The sequence below is a fragment of the Cupressus sempervirens genome, chromosome 1 (genome assembly GCF_028749045.1).
Source record: "Cupressus sempervirens isolate cs-2001-9-10 chromosome 1, ASM2874904v1, whole genome shotgun sequence".
NCBI lineage: Eukaryota > Viridiplantae > Streptophyta > Pinopsida > Cupressales > Cupressaceae > Cupressus > Cupressus sempervirens.
The window spans coordinates 889,712,455-889,732,444 of NC_143118.1; the positions used below are offsets into that span (position 1 = coordinate 889,712,455).

Below are 19,990 nucleotides of genomic sequence, written 5' to 3' on the forward strand. Positions count from 1 at the left end.
ACGGCCAGAGGGACATGATCATCAAGGGCCAGAGGGACTAATTGCATAAGAAGACATGCAGACTAGCCAATATAGCAGGCTGCAGCATCTCGAACATCACTCAATATAACATTGTTTTTAGTGCCTCAAGCAATTGAACAGTGCACTGAACTGAGAAGCCCACCTTATTGAAGACTAAAGGCAGTGCTTTGATAGGCACAATAGAAAGTAGACACCTTGCGGAGGAGTCAGAGTTACACTTTGAGGTCTTTACCGTTTTAGCTTGGTTACTCCAATAAATCAATCATTATTTTCTTCCGGTCTTCATCAAATGACACTGGCACTAAAAACTGTCGATTCATCTTATTCACATTGATGACATGGTGGACTCAAGATAATACATTTCAACATTTATGATAAGTCAGCTATTTGGTTTATGACAACAAAGACGACCACACACTGACTACCAAAAGGAGGCAGTTTATATTTTTACATTGAGGCGGAAAAAAAATAACAATAATAATGGAAATGTTTGGACTATTATTACTGTGGCCTTATCACCAATATTACCCACGTTTGATTCATAATCGTGTTTGGCATTAGAAGAAGAAAGTGGACACGATATGATGAATATAAAATGAAAGTCAATAACCAGTATATCAGATATCGAGTTATCGCAGGCTCAACATTATCATACATAGTTCTATTCTACTAGGATTCTTCACTTATTGATATTCATCAAAAAAACAATGATAGCCGCAAAATCTGTAAATAAAACAAAGGCTTGCTGATTGGTGTCACCTAGCTATAGCAAAACCACAGTTGAATAATTCTTGGTCAGAGAGGAAAAGACCTTTTTGATATCTCAAATTCTTGTCAAAACCATTAGAATTCGTAGAGTCCAGAGGTGCAAGGTTGCTGTCACCGGCACCAATATTGAATGGACATTTTTTTCTGCAAAGATGCCTCAAATGTCTTGTCTATGTTTGACTCATTGTAGATCAGATGTCTAAAGAACTGACAATTGGCTTGACTGATGGTGTGAGCTCCTACAGCAGAAAATCCTTGGGCTCAGAATGCTGAGATGTGAGAAGCAAGTCTTAAAAGTTGGGCCTGGAAGATTGCTGCTTGCACCACAAAGTCTAGCAGTCCTCAAATCTTGCTGTCCAAGCATTACTGTCCAGTTTGAACCTGCCGACTATAAATTGGAGAAACAAAATGATAATTTCAAAATAAGTTATTCAGTAAATAAGGAATGAGTTACAGGCCAAAGTAAGGAATGATTGATTTCACAATGGAGTTGTGAGTGGCTACTGCCAAAATATCAGAAAGACAACAATTTTTAGGGGAAACTTCCAGATGAGACAATGATGCAGCCTATAGTGATCCTATGGTTGGAATGAAGACGGTTGGACTGTTAGCTCTACCCAAGATTTCTTCTATTGTATCCTAGAAGGCATCCAATAAGAGATCAAATTTCTCTGATGCGTGAGATGGAGATGTTATTCCCACATTGTGTTTTACCATTATTAAAAGGGACCAATTGATGGAAGTGTAGCATCTTGTGTAAAGAAAATATGCTTGCTTTTGGGTAAGAAAGGCCATTATGCATCCTAATTGTGTATATGAGGAGCTAGTCTATCCTTTGTATAATGTGTGGTGAAACATTTGGGAAAGTGAGAAACAACATCAGGAAGGAAGGATGTAGATTAGTGTTTGTTCCATAATAGGGAGATAAGTATTTTTTGTTGAGTACAATTTGTAAATACTTTGTAGTTAGCCTCTTATTCGTATTTCTATATGTACTATAAGAGCTAATTGCCTTATTCTTTTCTTTGTTCCTTGAGGACGTTCTTGTAGGAAGAGAAGAATGGTGCATTAGAAATGCTGCTACGGCATTTTTACAGGTGATAACATCCGGTATTTTGAAACAAAGTCGGAACAAGGGTCTCTTCAAATGAGAGGGAGCAGACAACAATGGGATTTTGTTCAAATATCGATTTGGTCATATAACTATTAATAACATCCGGTATTTTGAAACAAAGTCAAGACAAGGGGCTCTTCAAATGAGAGGGAGCAGACAGCAATGGGATTTTGTTCAAATATCAATTTGGTCATATAACTATTTGGCCTAGGACTTGATCTTATGATAGTAGCTCCAAAGTGGCCTTGGATCTAGAACCTTCAGCCACATATGAAGCATGTCAGATAATAAGGGACTCTTGAAGCAATATATCTTTGATGATTGGGATTATGAATATCCTTCTACATCAAGAGGGAGCTTGACATTTCATTAGAGGCATCCTTGGATGAAGAGGTCAGGAGGTTGATGCATGTACTTGAAGCTTCAGAAGAGAACCACGTTATCTTACTATCTAGTATTGCCAAGCCTGAGGATAAATCCACAATTTAGTGCATTCACTCATGTTACTATGAATCAAGGTATGCTTCCATGATAGAGGGAGCAGATAGAGGATATGCTTCAATTGACTTTTGAGGATCTTGGTCATATCGATTCAGAGTAGACCAGTTCAAGTTGGATCCTCTAGTGATCAAGAAACTACAGCAGTGAAGAGAACTATGATTCATGAGATGAAGTTCCATATGTGTAGACCGAAAGGCCTTAATGCAAATGCCTAAACTGTAGATGAATACCTGGAATGCTATTCATTCAAAGTACATTATTATTGAAGATATGATGACTGATATTTTCTCCAAAGCCTTCAGCCTAAGTGAAGTTTGTACATTATTGAAGACAAGCTTGGAGTTATGGATCGGAGCTCTTACTGAGAGGGAGACTCAACATCAGTGATTTCTTGAAATGTACCTTAATGCATCCTTCTCTATGAGAGAGAAATTTGAGGTGAAAACCCTTGTTCCACCCTTTGGAAATATTCATGGTGGACACACCTTCTTTCATGGTTCATGGTGGATCTCGTGTGAGATATTACATGATCTTGTAAAAAACTTCTTGAGAGGTGATGATCTTTTAATAAAGTTCTCTTGTGGTTACTATTGTAAGGTGACAATCTAAACAATAGTTTAACCTGCTATCATGATGGATATCATACAGATGATGTCTTTGGAGATCATAATAGAGCATATCTCTTATGTAACTGAGTAGTGTTCATACCACTATAAGTTATATCTAAGATATGGCATGGTAGATACTATGAGACATAATATCAGTGGAAACAAAATGAGCAAAAATCTTCTTTGGTAGAAATCATGAGACGTGATGTTAGCACACATACCAAGAAAAGATATGAGTATGGTGAATATCATATGGCTGATATTCTTGGGCATACCATACTCCTAATGTTACCATGAGGTACCAATAGTACATTGTGTCGGTCACCGAGTCCAAGTTATCATCGTTAGACCCTCCTTCCAATCTCAATATCTCCTCTTCATCAAGTTCCATTCTTTACCGACAACAGGAACCATGCCCCAAACCACCATGAAATTATGGAATATGGAGCCAAAGCAAACTAGCTTTTGGCTTCTTCAACTCACCAACATGTTACATTTAAGTATAAAAAATAAGCACACTTCTAATTAAGTGGTAGAAGCACTGCTTATGGTTCTTTAAATGGTCCTACATCATCTAATGTCAATGATGATGATGCTGTTACCTGCAGATGATTTAGGAAATCCTTATGCTGCTGAAATTGATTGTTGAACTTGATATTGTTATTTTAATATAGAACTTGAAATTTAGATAGTAATATATTGTAAAATTTATCATTCATATTTTAAACGATATTAGAGTTTATGCTGGTGTTGTTAATTATATAATGCTGCACTATTTTAAACTTAATTTTCTGTTTGTGTGTGTGTGTGTGTGTTTTATTATGCATATGTGTGTGCATGTATAAATTTCACATTTTTTGGGACAGGTGAGTCCAGCCCCAAACTTTATTTTACAGGATCAGGACCATAATCTGTACCAGCACTGTAAGTTTGTAAGATATCTATATATAGGATTGCATGACTTACAAAACATTGCAGATTGCCATCTGGTCAAAAAGGAAGAGGTGTGGCCTAACTAGTTGTCCAAGTGGTGGATTGCATTGATAGCAGGCCCATCTCAAGGTTGTGAGAATGCTAGATCTTGCCACGTGTCCAAAGGTCCATGCATCTGTTTCCCATGAGCCGTCTTCACAAGTCAAGTTTGTGAGGCCTAGAAATCTTCAGAGTGTAATGAAGCAAGATCTTGTGTGTCTTTGTGAGACCATTGGATCAAAAAGCTGTTATGACGATTGATCTGTTCTAACTAGTGATATCAAGGTCAACATTTAAAATGGGAAAACGGCTACCAATGAATTCTTTGTTCGTGCAAACAAAGAAACAGACTAGGGTTTCCTGTGTGAGAAGCAGATCTCTGAAAAAACATATGCAAAATGGTTGAAAAGATCCAGAAATTTAATGTAAAACTTGTAGCTTATCCAGAGCTTATCCAGCAGATGATAATGCAGGTATATTTGATTTTAGAATCAGATCAAATCTTCGATAATGTTCAAGCAGTGAGGCACTTTGGCCTATATTTGTAGTTTTGTACATTTTGGTTGTCAAATGGACACTTGTTTATGGCTCTAAGCTTGTTTTGCTCCCTTGTTTCTACAAAAGAGAATTATGAACCTTCTAAAAAATTGGGTTGATTTTGAGACCCAGAAACGGGCAGAGGAAAAGACTGCTATCTGTTGTTGGGTAAAGGTCTATGCTTCTAAGCCATTACATGGCAGTATCTTTGCATTTTGTATTGTACTTATTAAAAAATCATATTGTATTGCATATTGTCTCCAGTCTTAAAAGTAATAGCTTTTCAATGAAATAACGAAGGATTACTGATGTCTTGCACATTGTTGTAGCAATTTTTTATTTTTTTTTGTGATTGCTTTCTATCTAAGGGGTAGAGTAAATGCTTTTGGGAAAACAATGCAGTTGTTATGGGTTCAGAGGAACTATTAAGTATCAATTACTGCAGGGTTTAGGAGATCATATTATTATATTAACAGATGGTGATAATATATCAACTAGCATCTGGAATATGTTTGATTTTGTGATGTAAAATGCATAACATATGATTGTGTTGCCCTAATATTTTCTAGTTTTAGAAGCAACCACCGAAATACGGAAAAAAACAAATAATGCTTTATATTTCAGGTTTATTTTTTAGTTTTACTTCACACCAGAGTTTAAATGAGATCAAGAGATGTAGCATTCATGACTGTAGCCATACAAATCCTTGATATGTGTGAAGTTTATCTGCTGGACGCTACAGTGTAATTCTAAGTCATTCTACTTCCAGTGTCACAAAAGGTGTCCCCCCTGGTTTCTAGGGCCCGAAGTGCATGGGAAAAAAGTTTGAGATCAATCTCTCAGTCACTGACCACTGATCTAAGGTTCTTGATAAGAGGACTTGGCTAATCCTTAAAGAAACTTAGGCAACAGTGGGAAAACACCAATAGACTCCACCGTTAGACTTTGTAGGATCATCTTTTGCATTGCCCATTGTCTCAATATTGACCATGCCATAGACAATCCAAGCGAATTCTCGTATTGTTTTTGCAGTTGTCATTTGCAAATATGTTAAAAGCTATCACCTTTAATCATCTCAAACTAGTGTATCAAGTTCCAGCATTATTCTTCACATGGAAAGAAAAGTAGATACATCAATGCTAGCAAAATATTGAATGGTTGATTTTGTAATATTAGTCAGGAGCTTCAATATGTTCCCAAGGAATTCGGTAGAGAATAGAACCTAACTTACATGAAATCCAAGCTTCTTCACTAAGATCATTACGTACACTTTCCAAATTTTTTTACTATAACCATTGTAGCATTTCTCATAATTGACAATGACTCCGCCAAACAAAGTAATAGAATTCAATACTATAGAATTAATCCAACACAATCCGAAACAATTTTATGTTTTTTGCTTTTTAAAACTTGAGCAGCAATTTGAGTGCAGCACTACTTCTAACAAGGTTTGAGGCCAATACTCACAATGCTAGATCAAGGAGCCACAGCCTTGCCACCAAGCTCAAATTTGAAGCCTTCCAAACCACACCTCCATTGCACATGCACTTTTTTCCTTTCAATTGTTTATATTAAAAGACTTTGTTTCTACAAACATCTTATTTTCATGATTGCAAAAGAGCATAGGCTACGGTGGCATATTTCTAAGTTTTTTTTTGTGTAGGAGCCTAAAGGCCTCCTTTAGGTTCAGGTTTATGGTTTTACAGTTACTTTTTGAAAAGTAACTTGAACAGAAAAGGGTGTTTTTGTTAATGATGTACAACATGATTTTGGGCACAATCCCCAGCCTTCCCAAGGATGACAAGAGATCCCTGCATATGCAAAGCCATCTCAAAGATGGGCTCCTAAGGGATGCCTCACAAAAATGCAATTTACCCTGTCCCACCATCCATGGAATGTCGTTCCCGGAAATGGGATACAACCCAGGCAGATATTGTTACATCCCTTCCTCATAAGCTTTTAGAAACTGTAATAACTATTTCATGTGAAGTGTTAAGTTAGACAATTCTACCAATTTATTCGAGTTCATGAAGTATGATAATGATGATTTAAATTTTCGTATGTGGAATATCGAGAAAGAATATGATCATTTTTTTATGAATGATTAATGTATATTATAATTTATTTAATGAATTATTATTATAATGATGATGGTTTCTAATCCTTCTTTGTTATTGGATGCAAGAGAAGATCCATCCTGACCATGGGGAACAATATCATTACCGTAAGGGTATCTTAACATGCGGTAAAGCTCAAGAGTGTCATCTGAGCATGAACCACAATTGTTTTACCAGTTATCAAGTTCGGGAGGGAGGTTGTCTTAGATGTATAGATGGATCCATGCATTATCATGCTCTAGATGACAAGGTGGATGTATTTACATTGACTAAGAAGTCAAGTACACAAGGTGAAAGTTGACACTTATTTGATAATGCACATATGCATTGCGGTACATAGACACACACTAAATTGAAGTTTAAACATGTGTTATATACAGATATATGTTAAATGTTATTCTTGTACCTTGCTCCTGTGTGTCTTGATACATTATTGTTATCAATCCTCATTTTCTACTTTGAGGTCTCACATTTGAATTGTAGGCCAATAATAAGTAATTAGTACACTGTTAAGAAATAGTTGTACCCAAGGATCGCAACAGTTGGTATCTTTAACCAAGTGGAAGTCTATATTTAGGGGTTTCCAAAACCATGAAGGATATGTTGGTATTGATGCAAATGTAAGACTTTAGTGCAATCAATAAAGTGATATTCTACCATTTGGATGGTTGTGTGTTTGCTATGGTATTGTTCTTCATATTGTTTCTTTGTTTTTAATAGATCTTGTTACATGACAAATAAATGGTTACAGCGGTAATATCACTTCTATGTTTGGCTTATAACATTTTTGGCATCTTTGCCTAGTACGAGCCCGAAGGTCTCGAGGTGACAGGTGAAAGGATGGAGGCATAATGAGTCATATTTTCAACCAACAAGTAGTGATAACAAATAGTGATGTCGAGGAGGAAGTGACCTGGGAGGATCAATTGACATAGGACCTTCGTTTAGGAGTAGGACATAGCGGTAGACTAGTACGTACGACGGGAGGCAAAGCAAAGAGATCTCCACACCAGTATGGTACGGACTTAACTCACAGTGAACAAAATGGTGTATGATCTCCTAGGAAGCCTTTCAAGGTTACTGGCACTAAAGTTGGTGGAAGTAGGAGAATGAGAAGCAACCCAAAGAGAACAATGAAGACAACAAATACTACAATGATACCAAGAAAGGAACAGCAGGAGGAGGAGCCCCACGATACAAATATGCATCACACATCAGGTAATTCCAACAATTAATACCCCTCCTATTGAATAAGGATAGATTGCACAATAAAAGCGAGACACTCCTAGAGGAAAAGAAGCTCGAGTGAGACAATCCCTACGATTACAGCAACAAATAGTTAGACGACGAAGGTTGCAACTTCTTGCCGAAGTGTCCCTCAACCCTCACAAATTGAGTGAGAACCATACGAAGGAGTTGCCACTCAGTACTACCACCAAGGCAGATTTGTTATTAGGTACCATCTCAAATGAGGGGCATTCAAGTAAAATTGTCCTAAGAAATCATTTAGGGACATGCTCTGAAGGAGTTTCCATACAATTTAAAGGTAAGGACCCCCCAAGTACTCCTAACCACTGAATGGGCAACCCCACCAACTACACCGCCAAAGACCATAGAAGAACAATAGGTGTGGAAGCAATAATAACAACAATAACACACCACGAAGCCACATCCAACACCATGTGAAAGAATGCTTAATGATACAGTATAGGAGATGTAGCGAATGGGGTTACATTATGCAAGTGCAAAGCGAGAGCAGTGGCGCAAGTATGTTGTGCAAGTGGTGTGGGTCAGGGAACCATGAAGACGTTGGCTATCTGACGGGAAAGACAATGAACATGCTAGAACTCACAAAACCCAAGGAGGAAGTGATGACAATTACCAGACTCCAAGCGAAGAAAGCCACATACCCAAACCCCTAGCCTAAAAAGGAGAAATTGAAGGAAGCAAGAAGAGAGACACAACTGATCATGGTAGAGGAGCGCAAGCAAACTCACAAAGATACAAATGCTCTAGTACAACCAACATTCGAGGCCAATATCATAAAATAGATGTTGCAAGCCACTATACCAACAAGGGTAGCGAACCTACTAGAAACATTACCCCAATTAAGAGTAGCAATCTCCAGCATGGAGGATAACCATAACAACCAAAAGGACAAAGACATGGGTGGTGAAGGCGGAAAGGGAATCACCCCACACCTCTAGATCCAACATTATTAATAGTTGGAAAAAGAAAGACTCCCACCATAGTACAAATGGAGATCATAGGTCATAAGCTCACCAATACCATTGTCGATAGAGGATCCGGAGTAAACGTACTCCCCATGGAGACATGGAAGGCTCTCAGCAAACCAACATTATGGCAACCATGTAGAGTGGTAATATTACTCAAGTATTCCCGCCTATCACGCAGGTGACCCGAGTTCGTTCCCCAGCAACAGTGCCAAAAATGTGGAGTGGTAATATTACTCAAGTTCACAGATACAAAATAACATAATTGATATACACATGCATAAAACATAGAATGTACCAATAATACCACAACCCAGTAGGCAAGGAAATGATTTCTTTATTAATACCAGAAAACCCACCCTGTACATTGACAATCACCCAAGTACTTATAGAAGAGTCCGTTGGTTGGAAACCAACCGACGCATTCCCTCACCTCCTAACTACCCAGCCCGACTAGCTTAACAAGTGCTAACCACAATAATTACTTTATTCCGACTACAAACCAACTTTCCATTTGGTACCGACATGGCATAGGACCACGTGGAACACCAATGGCTCAAAATGCAGTTGTGGGGACAACAATTTCTTCTAAAACTTGTAGTCACACCCTAGGAAAAAAGGGTACAATGCTCTACTTGGTAGAGAATGGCTGATCATAACAAAAAACAAGCTTAATTGGAAGAACACTCTATCCATTGAAAGCCAAGGGAAAAAAAATGTCATCGACTTATGAAGCCAAACAGTAAGCCAAGAACTGGTATTTGACTTTGAGTTAGATGAAGGAGATTATAGCGAAGAAAAGAGGATGGAACCGGATGAGGATTATGAGATATTCCAACCCAATTGACACATGTTACCTAACAAAATACAAGGAGTATAAGGAAGGGGTAGCAAGCGTGGATGACAGTCACGCCCATCGATTTGGGAAAGATGAGGATGTGAAGTAGAGAGAACCAAGTAAAGAAAAAATAAACCCAGGCATAGAGGAAGACCCGAAGGTGACCCTAGTGGGAGATGACTAGGACCCCGTACTAAAGGTAGCAACATTCAAAACCTTTCTAGAATACAAAGATGTATTCTCTTGGACATAAAAAGACTTGAAGGGTGTGTCACTAGAATTGTAGGTACACAGAATACCCCTAAACCTAGGAGCAAGGCCGGATGGAAAGGTCATACCTTATGAATAAAAACTATGTGGCCAAGGTACAGGAGGAAATTGTTAAGATGTTGGATGCTAGAATTATTTTTAAGGTACAGAAAAGCAAGTGGGTGTCACCAATTGTCATCTCACTAACAAAGGAAGCCAATCAGATCAGGATTTGTCTAGACTTTCGGTGCCTCAATATGGTCACAATTAAAGATTTGTTCCCAACCCCATTCACGGATAGCATGCTAGAGGAGGTGGCTAGACATGAAGTATACTCGTTCATGGATGGTTTTTCTAGCTACAACCATATCACTATTGCGGAGGAAGATAAGCCAAAAACAACTTTTCTGATAGAAGATAAAGTGTATGCTTATGACAGGATCTCATTTGGCTTATACAATGCCCTTGCCACTTTCCAAAGAATTATACTATACATCTTCAATAAAATATCCATAGGAAATTTCAAGGCTTTTTTGGATGATTGGTCAATATACAATGGGAAGGAAACACACCTCACGACATTGTGGGAATGCATGGAGCGGTGTTGGAGGGCACGCCTAACACTCAACCCATATAAATGTTGGTTCATGGTACTACAAGGAAAACTACTTAGTCACTTTGTTTGCAAGGAGGGGTTGAAGACTAAGCCAATTAAAATAAAAGTAATTATTGAAATGTATAACACAGAAGATGTAACAAGGGTCAAGTCCTTTTTAGGTCATGTGGAATACTATCAGTAATTTATCAAGGGGTTTGCAAAGATTTATTTACTAATAGAGAAACTTGCAAGGAAGGGTGAACCATTTACATGGGGGAAGGAACAAGTGATTGCATTCAAAGAATTGAAGTCAAGGTTAGTAAGTGCACTAATCCTAGTCTGCCCAGAATGGGACAAGGAACTCCATGTGCACGTGGATGCTTCCAACTACGCCATTGGGGCTACTTTGGCCCAAGCAGGCGTAGGAGAGCTGGACCATTCAATATATGTTGTCAATCGACTATTGTCAAGAGCTGACAGGAACTACAGAACGGGAAGCACTAGGTATGATTTACGTAGTTCAAAAATTCTAAGATTATCTTCTAGCCACACCCTTCACCTTCTATGTAGACCACCAAGCCTTGACGTACCTAGTGGGTAAGCCAATAATACGAGGGTCAAAAGATGGCTACTTCTACTCCAAAAATTCACCTTTACTATCAATGTGCGACCTGGGAAGAGCCATGTTATTGCAAGTCAATTATCAAGAATAAAATCAAGTGAGCCAACAAGAAGGGGTGAATGAAGACTTTCCAAAAACTCACCTATTTCAGATAGCCATTCTACCCTTGTGGTACGAACATATTGGTAGGTACCTCTCTACGACTTCATTCCCACCTAAAATGCCACCAAGTGAGCAAAGGAAATTGGTTTTAAATGTAAGACATTGCAACTCATCCAAAGATTACCTTGCAAGATGGGACCTAATCACGTACTCTATAGATGCGTTACAGAAGAAGAAACTCCCAATGTACCATGTGAGTTGCATGAAGGCCTTGCAAGAGGACACATGGGTTTTGATGCCACAGCATGGAAGGTGTTGCTTGTTGGATTGCGGTCGCCAACACTACATATGGATCCAAAGGAATCGGTGTTAGCATGCGACACTTGGCAAAGGACGGGAAAACCTCTCAAAAGAGACTTCATGCCCCTTTGGAATTGTTTGAAAGATGGGCAATGTGGGGCTGCTCAAAAGGAGTACAACTCAACGCTATAGGTACATTGTGGTGGCCACAAAAAACCTAACTAAGTGGGTGGAAGCTAGGGCACTTTCGGACAATACGGCTGTAAGTATACTCGATTCTTGTATGAATAGATTGTCACTAGATCAAGATCCCTATATGAAATACCAACAATAGGGGAGTACACTTTGTAAACCAAGTGATCTGGAATATGACCACAAAATTTTGCATATTCCACAACTTGTCAAGCCCATACTACTCGCAAGCCAAAAGACAAGCTAAAGCCACTAATAAAATACTCGTATCAGTTCTATACTAGACATGTGGGGTAGAAGGAGATTGGGAAGAGAGGCTACCTGCAATACTTTGGGCCTATCAGATGGCCTATAAGGCAACAACAGGGTACACATTCTAGTTATTGTGCAACCAGGAAGTTGCAATACCAACAAAGTACACAGTGCCTAGCCTCAACATGACAATGGAAAGAAGATGGGGGAAGATTAATAGCTTGAAGGAACGATTAATTAACTTGATAAAAGTAGAGGAATGATGAATGACGATGCAATGGGCAACTGAGGTAGCCCAATGTTGGAGAAAATTTTGGCACGACAAACACCTCCACTGAATGACCTTTTGGCCAAGGCAGTGAGTTCTGAAGAATAATGGTCATAACGAAATCAAACTGGGTAAATATAATGTTCGTTGGTTAGGACCATACAAGATAAAAGAAATAGGATACAATGAGGTTGTATAGCTATCAACGCTACAAGACAAACCTATCAAGGAACCTGCAAACAAATCCAAACTGAAAGCCTATTAGGAAAGGAAGATTCACACTATTGGGATCAACGTGTTAGGGTATGCCACCAAGGGTGACTGGACGATTAGCCATGAGGGAATGATAGAAGAAGATTCTGTAATAATTCAAGAATCTTATAGGAGCTATAGAGAGATCTAAAACTACTCCGACAACGACTACCACAGACCACCACATCCATTACTCCAAGGACGTCTTCTCACCCATTCCAGTAGGGAGAATTTTGCTTACTATATCTGTTTTTGTTTGGTTGTCTCGAAGACGACAATATTTTGGGGGGGATAATGTAGGCCAGTAATAAGTAATTAGTAGACTTGTTAAGAAGCTAGTTGTACCAAAGGGTCACGAAAGTTGATATCTTTAACCAACAGGAATTCAATATGTAGGGTTTTCCAGAACCCTGAAGGATATTTTGGTATTGATGTTAATGTAAGACTTTGGTGCAATCAATGAAGTAACATCCTGCCATTTGGATGTGTTGTGTGTTTGCTATGATATTGCTCTTCATATTGTTCCTCTATTATTAATAGATCTTGCTGCATGACATCAGTAAATGGTTACAGTGGTATATACAGATAATATATTTAGCATATATGTTATATACAGATATGCTTTGAATGTTATTCCTGTACCTTGCTTTAGTGTGGCTTGATCCATTATTGTTATCAATCCTCATATTTCTACCTTGGGGTCTTACATTTGAATTTCGGAGGGAGTTCAGATGAGGTCGCAAGAGTAACTCCTCTTGCCACTGCAAGCAAGGATTTACTCTGCAAAATTGTCTCTTTTCATGCTGGCATGTCTATTTGGAAAGCATTGTTGCTCGAGCGGGGAGTTCTGAAATTGTATTTTTTGGATACGAGTTTTTGTGTGTGTTCTAGTATTTTGGGATTGCAGGTTTTGGGAGCTTGTACTCTTCGATTTGTAAAGGATCTGCATATCTCTTTCTCTCTGTTGCTTTTCAATTCAGCTTGGATATTGATCTTTGCTTGCAGGCATGATCTAGCTCTTCTTACTATCATTTCTCGAGCATACGCATTTATCTTTGCTACAACATGGAAAGGGTCATTTGGTCTTACCCAATCTTAAAAGAAAGGATCATTCAATCCTCTGCATTATCTTTTCTGTTCATATATGGATGGGTCGTTTGATTCTATTTATTTATTTGGCTGTTCATTTTAAGAACAGACCATTTGATACTAGGCTATTATATTTGTCATGCATAATAAAAGAACAGATCAGTTGACACATTTATCTTTATGGACAATGATAGAAAAAAACTAAATAAATGTATGCATTCATATTGCTGATTATGACAAGAAAAAAACCATTCGTTTATAATAAAATATGCATTCATGTTTATTTGTGATTGAGGTTAAACCTTACGAACTTATTCATCCATAATTCAAAGTTTAAGAAAAGAGGATTCAATTATAAGTAAAAGAAGAGGTTTATATTTCCATCAAGTCAAACCTACATTCTTTATGGTTGTTGCATGATATTCTTTAGACATTGTAGTGTATGAGAGCATAGAAATCTGGTTGCCATGCGATGCATATTTGAATCCTTTATTTTCTATTTGAGTGAAATGGAGAAGCATATCTAGCTTCCTGCCATAAGTATTGGGAGCATCTACCTAGGAGGAAATCCTAACCAATCCTGGAGCTTCCTGGAGCTTGGGCATGTTAGTAAAACCCTCTTTAAGGTTATGTATTACATCAATCTGTTTAATTGAATCTGGTCATATTTTATAACAGTGATATATGATATTAATATTGCGTTAAGTAACATAATAAATTAGTTACATTAGATTTGTGTAAAATTAATTGGTAACTCATTTTTAGTTAGTTAATGGAATTCTCATTCATGTTCATAAGAAATGGAAAGCAGTTATAATATTATGATGTTAAAGTATGTTTTTATCCTAGCAAGAGAAATTTTAGTTTCCTATTTATTTAGGGTAGCATATTTGGTAGCTTACAGATATATTTCCAGAAAGCACTTCCTTAATATTGCTTTATTTCTCAATTCACATATTCCAAATGGATCAATAGACAACAAAGTATCCCATACAAAATGAAGGTTGTCTTACCAATCCTAATAGTTGCAGGACTGATGAGGCTTTTATGTTAAGAGCCCCTGAATTAAATTCAGTTTGCTTAATATAATATCAATTCATTATCATGACAAGGAAATTTGTTGAAGCGTACCCAATTACAAGCCTTGGAATTATATACACAAGTCTTCCCATTATGCAAGAGTCAAATTTGTAAGTTGTCTGCACATTCCATCCAAGTTAAAAATAAAATTAAAATCCATATATGGATCCAGTTCAGTATTTTCAGTAAGAATACACAATGCATTTTAAAGCATTATCAAGTTAAGCATCTTTCCACTCTAACTAAATTTTGACAAAAAATGCAAAATTAGAAATAGTATTTATCAATATTAATCAGTTGAATGCATGGAATCCAATATCCGACCATCCAATGCATACACTTAATAATAATGAATCAACATGTTTAGCAAAATATAAAATTAACTGAATCTTCAATGTACCAGAATGTAAATTTAGATTAATGATAACATCCTAGCCCCAGATGTGGAAAATGTAATCCATCACCAGTAAAAAAAATGGTTCAAGATTTTCAATGGGCTTGATTGCTCTGCTGGGATTTAACAAGACACTAGTCTTAGTTGCCACAAACTGAGCTAAATATTCTTGCATGGTATAGCAGGTAATAGGTATGCTACTCTTCAAAAATACAGGTCTAGTGACCCAACAACATCAAACTACGCACAGTTGTCACTGTTCTAGTGAGTTATTTAGAAAATCAATATGCTTACATGCCCATCATGTTGTTGTCAAAGGCTTTGGGTTACGCACACAAAAAAAATATTGTTAGTCCAAGGCTCTGTGCAATAGCTTTCTCTGTTAAGTCCCTTCCTCGTGGGTATTCATGACACAAAACACCAAAACTATGAATAAAATATTTGCAGATTCAAGCAAATCTGCATGATCTTATCTCCAATTTTCATAATGCTGGATTCGTTTTTATATTTTATCAATTTTAATGGATTCCTCTAAAAGACCCCTGTACATGTATAGGTACAGTTTAGGTCCAGGTCCAGGGATGGTTCCCACTGGGTTTAAACAGGGTCACTCCCAAGCACCCCAAGGTTCCTGACCTTGGGGTGAACCTAGATGAACCCACAGGGCCTCAAGGGCCACCCAAAAGCAAAAGGAAAAAAAGCTATTTTTATAAGTGAAAAAGTGCATGCATATATTATGTCAGTCTTAAGAGATAAAATCGTAGAATGGTGAGCATCATGAAGATTTGTATGGTTGCCCCATAAGGGATGCTGCCCCTCAACTCCGTAGGGGACATTTCCTCCAAATCCCCATGAGGGTTTTGCCTCTTAACCCCATTTTGGTGTCCACTGCTATAACCGCCCACCCCCTCCCCTAGATATTAGGATCTCAACATGTAAGAAAGTTGATAATAATTAGGGAGTGACCAGGAATTGGGATCTAACTGTTGAGTGTGTTGACTTGCATAAACTTGTTGGACAACTTGCCTGGAGATATTTTTAGATGAGGTATCTCGTATAGAACATGGCTAGTGGAAGTGGCGTGTCCTTATTGTAGTTCAAGTGAAATTGAACCAAATGTTGATTTTGATTTAGAGCAATATGAAGATTATTAGATATTGATTGTAATTTAAATTTGGTATTGACATTTCACAAATCCCTGAATTAAGAATTTATAATACCTTCACTTTTGCAAATAATGAGACATTTATTTTTCATACACATACATATACAAAGATACACACATGCATGTACATGTGTGTGTGTGTCTATATGGATATTTATCTGTATACATATCCGAACCCATACCCAAAGCCAAGGAAAAAAATTATCATTCTGCCATACCGGGTACCCATACTTGTACCCACACTCATACCAAAACCAGTAACTTGGTATTTTATCTATCTAGTAGAAAACGAAATGTTTCAGAATATGAGATAACATAATTTTGAAAGAAAGATAATTGAATGGTTTTTTGAAACCATGTTGCATTATGTTTATACAAAATGGTAAGGAACGTGGTAGTATCATATACAGTTTCTTCACTTGGTAATCAATTTGTTCTGGCTGTATCTAAAAGCTATTCGTATTTCATTACATGTGCATAGTACAAGAATATAAATGCACAATCCTGTCACTCAGGCTACGCTGCTAGCAAATGATAATTTATGCAGGCTGACCTGTTGACAATATAAAAATTAAAAAATTCTCCTTTGAGAAAACTAAACCTGCAACATAATATCTCCTATACAGAGCAAAAACATTTATGTAGTTTATATACTTACCCATATCCAGAAGAAAAATGCTATTTCAAAAGCATTCTGCAAAAACAACCAATACAGAGATTAAGAATTGCATTTCTTCACAAATCCATATTGTCTGAGGCATGATCTATTATCTCTCCTTTTAGGTAATATTCATCTATTTTTGCACATGCCAAACTTTAAAAATCAGAGACTCAGCAAATGTCATATACAGGCTGTTATTCATTACCTGGAAAAGAATAAAGTGAATTAAATGAAGGACTAGTTTAGGCCTTTTGAACCAGAAGTGGTCATCTGACGGCCGGACAAGAATGGCTCCTTCAACTGCAGTGTGCTTTTCAGCAACTTCTTGAGCTAGCTGCATAATGACATGCTGCAGTTTTGCACCAATAGCAAGCAAAAGCTGCCAAAAATTCATTTAGTCAACTGTCAGAATATATCACATACCTAATGCACTGTTTCAAGTTTCAAACATATGAGGGGAACAGTGTGTATTGAAGATTCACAAAAACAGGTATAATGGGTAGCAAGTTCTCAATGTTTTCACTAAATAGCTCAAGCTTGTCGAGTACTTAATATCAAAATAACACCAAACATGTTCTGCTGATAAGCACTAAATATATACACAGGAATTCAGTACACATAAAGATATGCATCAAATATTCATAAACACGTCTCATTAAATTCACTCATTCCAAATAAAAGGATGGATAGATGTTTCTCAGTTTTAATTTTTTCCTTAATGTTACGAAATGTCAACAGAAAAGGATACATAAAGGCACTTTTTAGCTTTTGTGAAATGGTACTTTTAAATAAAAAGTACATCATATATTATTTCGAGGAACAAATGGTTACATCAATCTAGACAGAAAATGGAAAGGAATGTCTCTTTCTAAAACAGCCAGAATGTCATAATAATATTTTTTAATATTATTCAGAATATATCACATACCTAATGCACTGTTTCAAGTTTCAAACATATGAGGGGAACAGTGTGTATTGAAGATTCACAAAAACAGGTATAATGGGTAGCAAGTTCTCAATGTTTTCACTAAATAGCTCAAGCTTGTCGAGTACTTAATATCAAAATAACACCAAACATGTTCTGCTGATAAGCACTAAATATATACACAGGAATTCAGTACACATAAAGATATGCATCAAATATTCATAAACACGTCTCATTAAATTCACTCATTCCAAATAAAAGGATGGATAGATGTTTCTCAGTTTTAATTTTTTCCTTAATGTTACGAAATGTCAACAGAAAAGGATACATAAAGGCACTTTTTAGCTTTTGTGAAATGGTACTTTTAAATAAAAAGTACATCATATATTATTTCGAGGAACAAATGGTTACATCAATCTAGACAGAAAATGGAAAGGAATGTCTCTTTCTAAAACAGCCAGAAAAGCTAATATTTTTTAATATTATTTGTCAGGGTGGGCTTTTAAAGGAGCATATACCCTTTTTTAACAAAATAAGAGAGACAAAATGATAAAGCCAACTGAAAAAACAAAGAGTAACAAATGGAACAAACAGCACTAAGGCAGCATTGTAAAAGCAAACAATCCGTAATAAAGCTGAAAACAGAAAAAATGGGCCTAACTACCCATGGACCAAAGGAAAACAGCTGAATTGGGGCAGTTTGAGACCAACATGTTCCAAGGAGCATTGCACAGCCTCATCCTTCTTTTCATTGACACATAAAACTTTCTGGCCTTTTCCCCATTTCTAAATGCTCCTCTTGAATTATAGGGACCCCTAGGGCCATGTGAAATCCTCTCTACCAACACAATCTCCCCTTTATCATTAAAAGCAAAGGAGGATGGAAGCAAGGTGACCTCCACAACTCAATTGTGCTTTTGAAGATACAAATATCTTTGGTCTCTCCCAACCCCCTACAATCCCTGTAAAAACTCCTTTCTTAACTCTTCAAGAATGGCCTTGCATTCATTATAACATTGATTTGTCAAGGGGCCTTTCACCTCACTATTTATCATTAAGAGCCTCATGAGAGGTTGTGAAGGAAAAAGCTTGTTCCTTTCTCCTCCAAAAAGGTCGCTTTATTTTGTTGCTCCAACAGTCCACCTCCACATGACCAGCTTTGAAACAACCATGGAATTATTGAAGTCTATCCATCGCACCCATTTACACAATTTATATGACACGAGTATCCTAGAAGGGAGCACTTTAACAACATTTGTTTACCGCACAATGTAAACGAAGATTATTGCATTCAGAGACTAGAATATGGCATAGCATAAGATAGGATTGTATTCATATAAGTAGAACATACAGTAACGATTACAACAATAATGATGATTCATAGTTCAATAGGATGATAAACATATTTATTCCGAAGGGGCGACTCAATCGTCGTGCAACCTTTCAGGTACTAACTAATCCCATCAGCTTTGTTATACTTTTGCCGATAACATCATCCCCCCAAAAAAGAAGAGTTGTCTCCAGACGACAAATTTGGCGACCACTAAGTACATCAAAACATGGCTAGGCAGAAGGGTGCAACTGTTCTCGTAACTCGTGCACCTGGGTTCGTGTCTTCAAATCTACCTCAGCCAGCATCTGAATCTCTAAAGTTGTCTTCATCATCTTTGCTATATTCTCGAGCTCTAGCTCTTTTGCTTCTAACTCCTTTTGCAACCGACTCTTTTCTTGCTTTGCTTCTTCAAGCTAAGATAAGAATGTTGCCCTCTATGAATCCTTTACCTATTTAACTGTCTCCAACTGGGTAATGACTACTACTCATTCTAACTCCTACGTTGATTGATGTGTAGCCAAACTTGCTTCTACTCCCACTAATCGAGTAGTTGTCTCCTCCCGAGCCCTCTCTATTGTTACCTGATCTACCTTACTCCTCCGTAGAGCATAGTAGGCTTTTCGATACACCTACACTATCTCTCGGGTAAGGTTCTCTACTCGGCTCTCTACTACTAGCTCTCTAGCAATCCACTTTTGTTGCATTTGTCTCTGTATTAGGCCACCCTCGTGCCTCAAAGCATATTGTAAAGGCGGTCGGGCAACTGACTCGCATAAAGGACAAGACATGCTCTAGCTC

The 19,990-nt window shown here is 37.4% G+C and overlaps 1 protein-coding gene and 1 long non-coding RNA gene across 4 annotated transcripts in view; one reads left to right on the forward strand and one right to left on the reverse strand.

Moving 5' to 3' along the window:
* LOC149580709 (uncharacterized) overlaps nucleotides 1–19,990 on the forward strand; it is a 220,731-nt gene that overhangs the window by 42,544 nt on the left and 158,197 nt on the right. Inside the window, exon 4 of one of the 2 annotated variants that reach the window (XR_016354136.1) lies at nucleotides 3,879–4,839. The exons of the other annotated variant lie outside the window; for it this stretch is intronic. This is a non-coding gene — a long non-coding RNA (uncharacterized LOC149580709). Of the gene's footprint in view, nucleotides 1–3,878; nucleotides 4,840–19,990 lie in introns of those variants that run through there. 2 annotated transcript variants of the gene reach the window in all.
* Nucleotides 1–19,990, reverse strand: part of MLO1 (Seven transmembrane MLO family protein) — a 145,615-nt gene that overhangs the window by 30,141 nt on the left and 95,484 nt on the right. Inside the window, exons 11-13 of one of the 2 annotated variants that reach the window (XM_089792995.1) lie at nucleotides 17,140–17,313; nucleotides 16,932–16,967; nucleotides 14,766–14,833 (exon numbers count right to left, since the gene is read on the reverse strand). In XM_089792995.1, the coding sequence (XP_089649121.1) occupies nucleotides 14,766–14,833; nucleotides 16,932–16,967; nucleotides 17,140–17,313 (278 nt within the window). The remainder of the gene's footprint in view (nucleotides 1–14,765; nucleotides 14,834–16,931; nucleotides 16,968–17,139; nucleotides 17,314–19,990) is intronic. The other variant, XM_089793004.1, reaches the window with a different exon arrangement.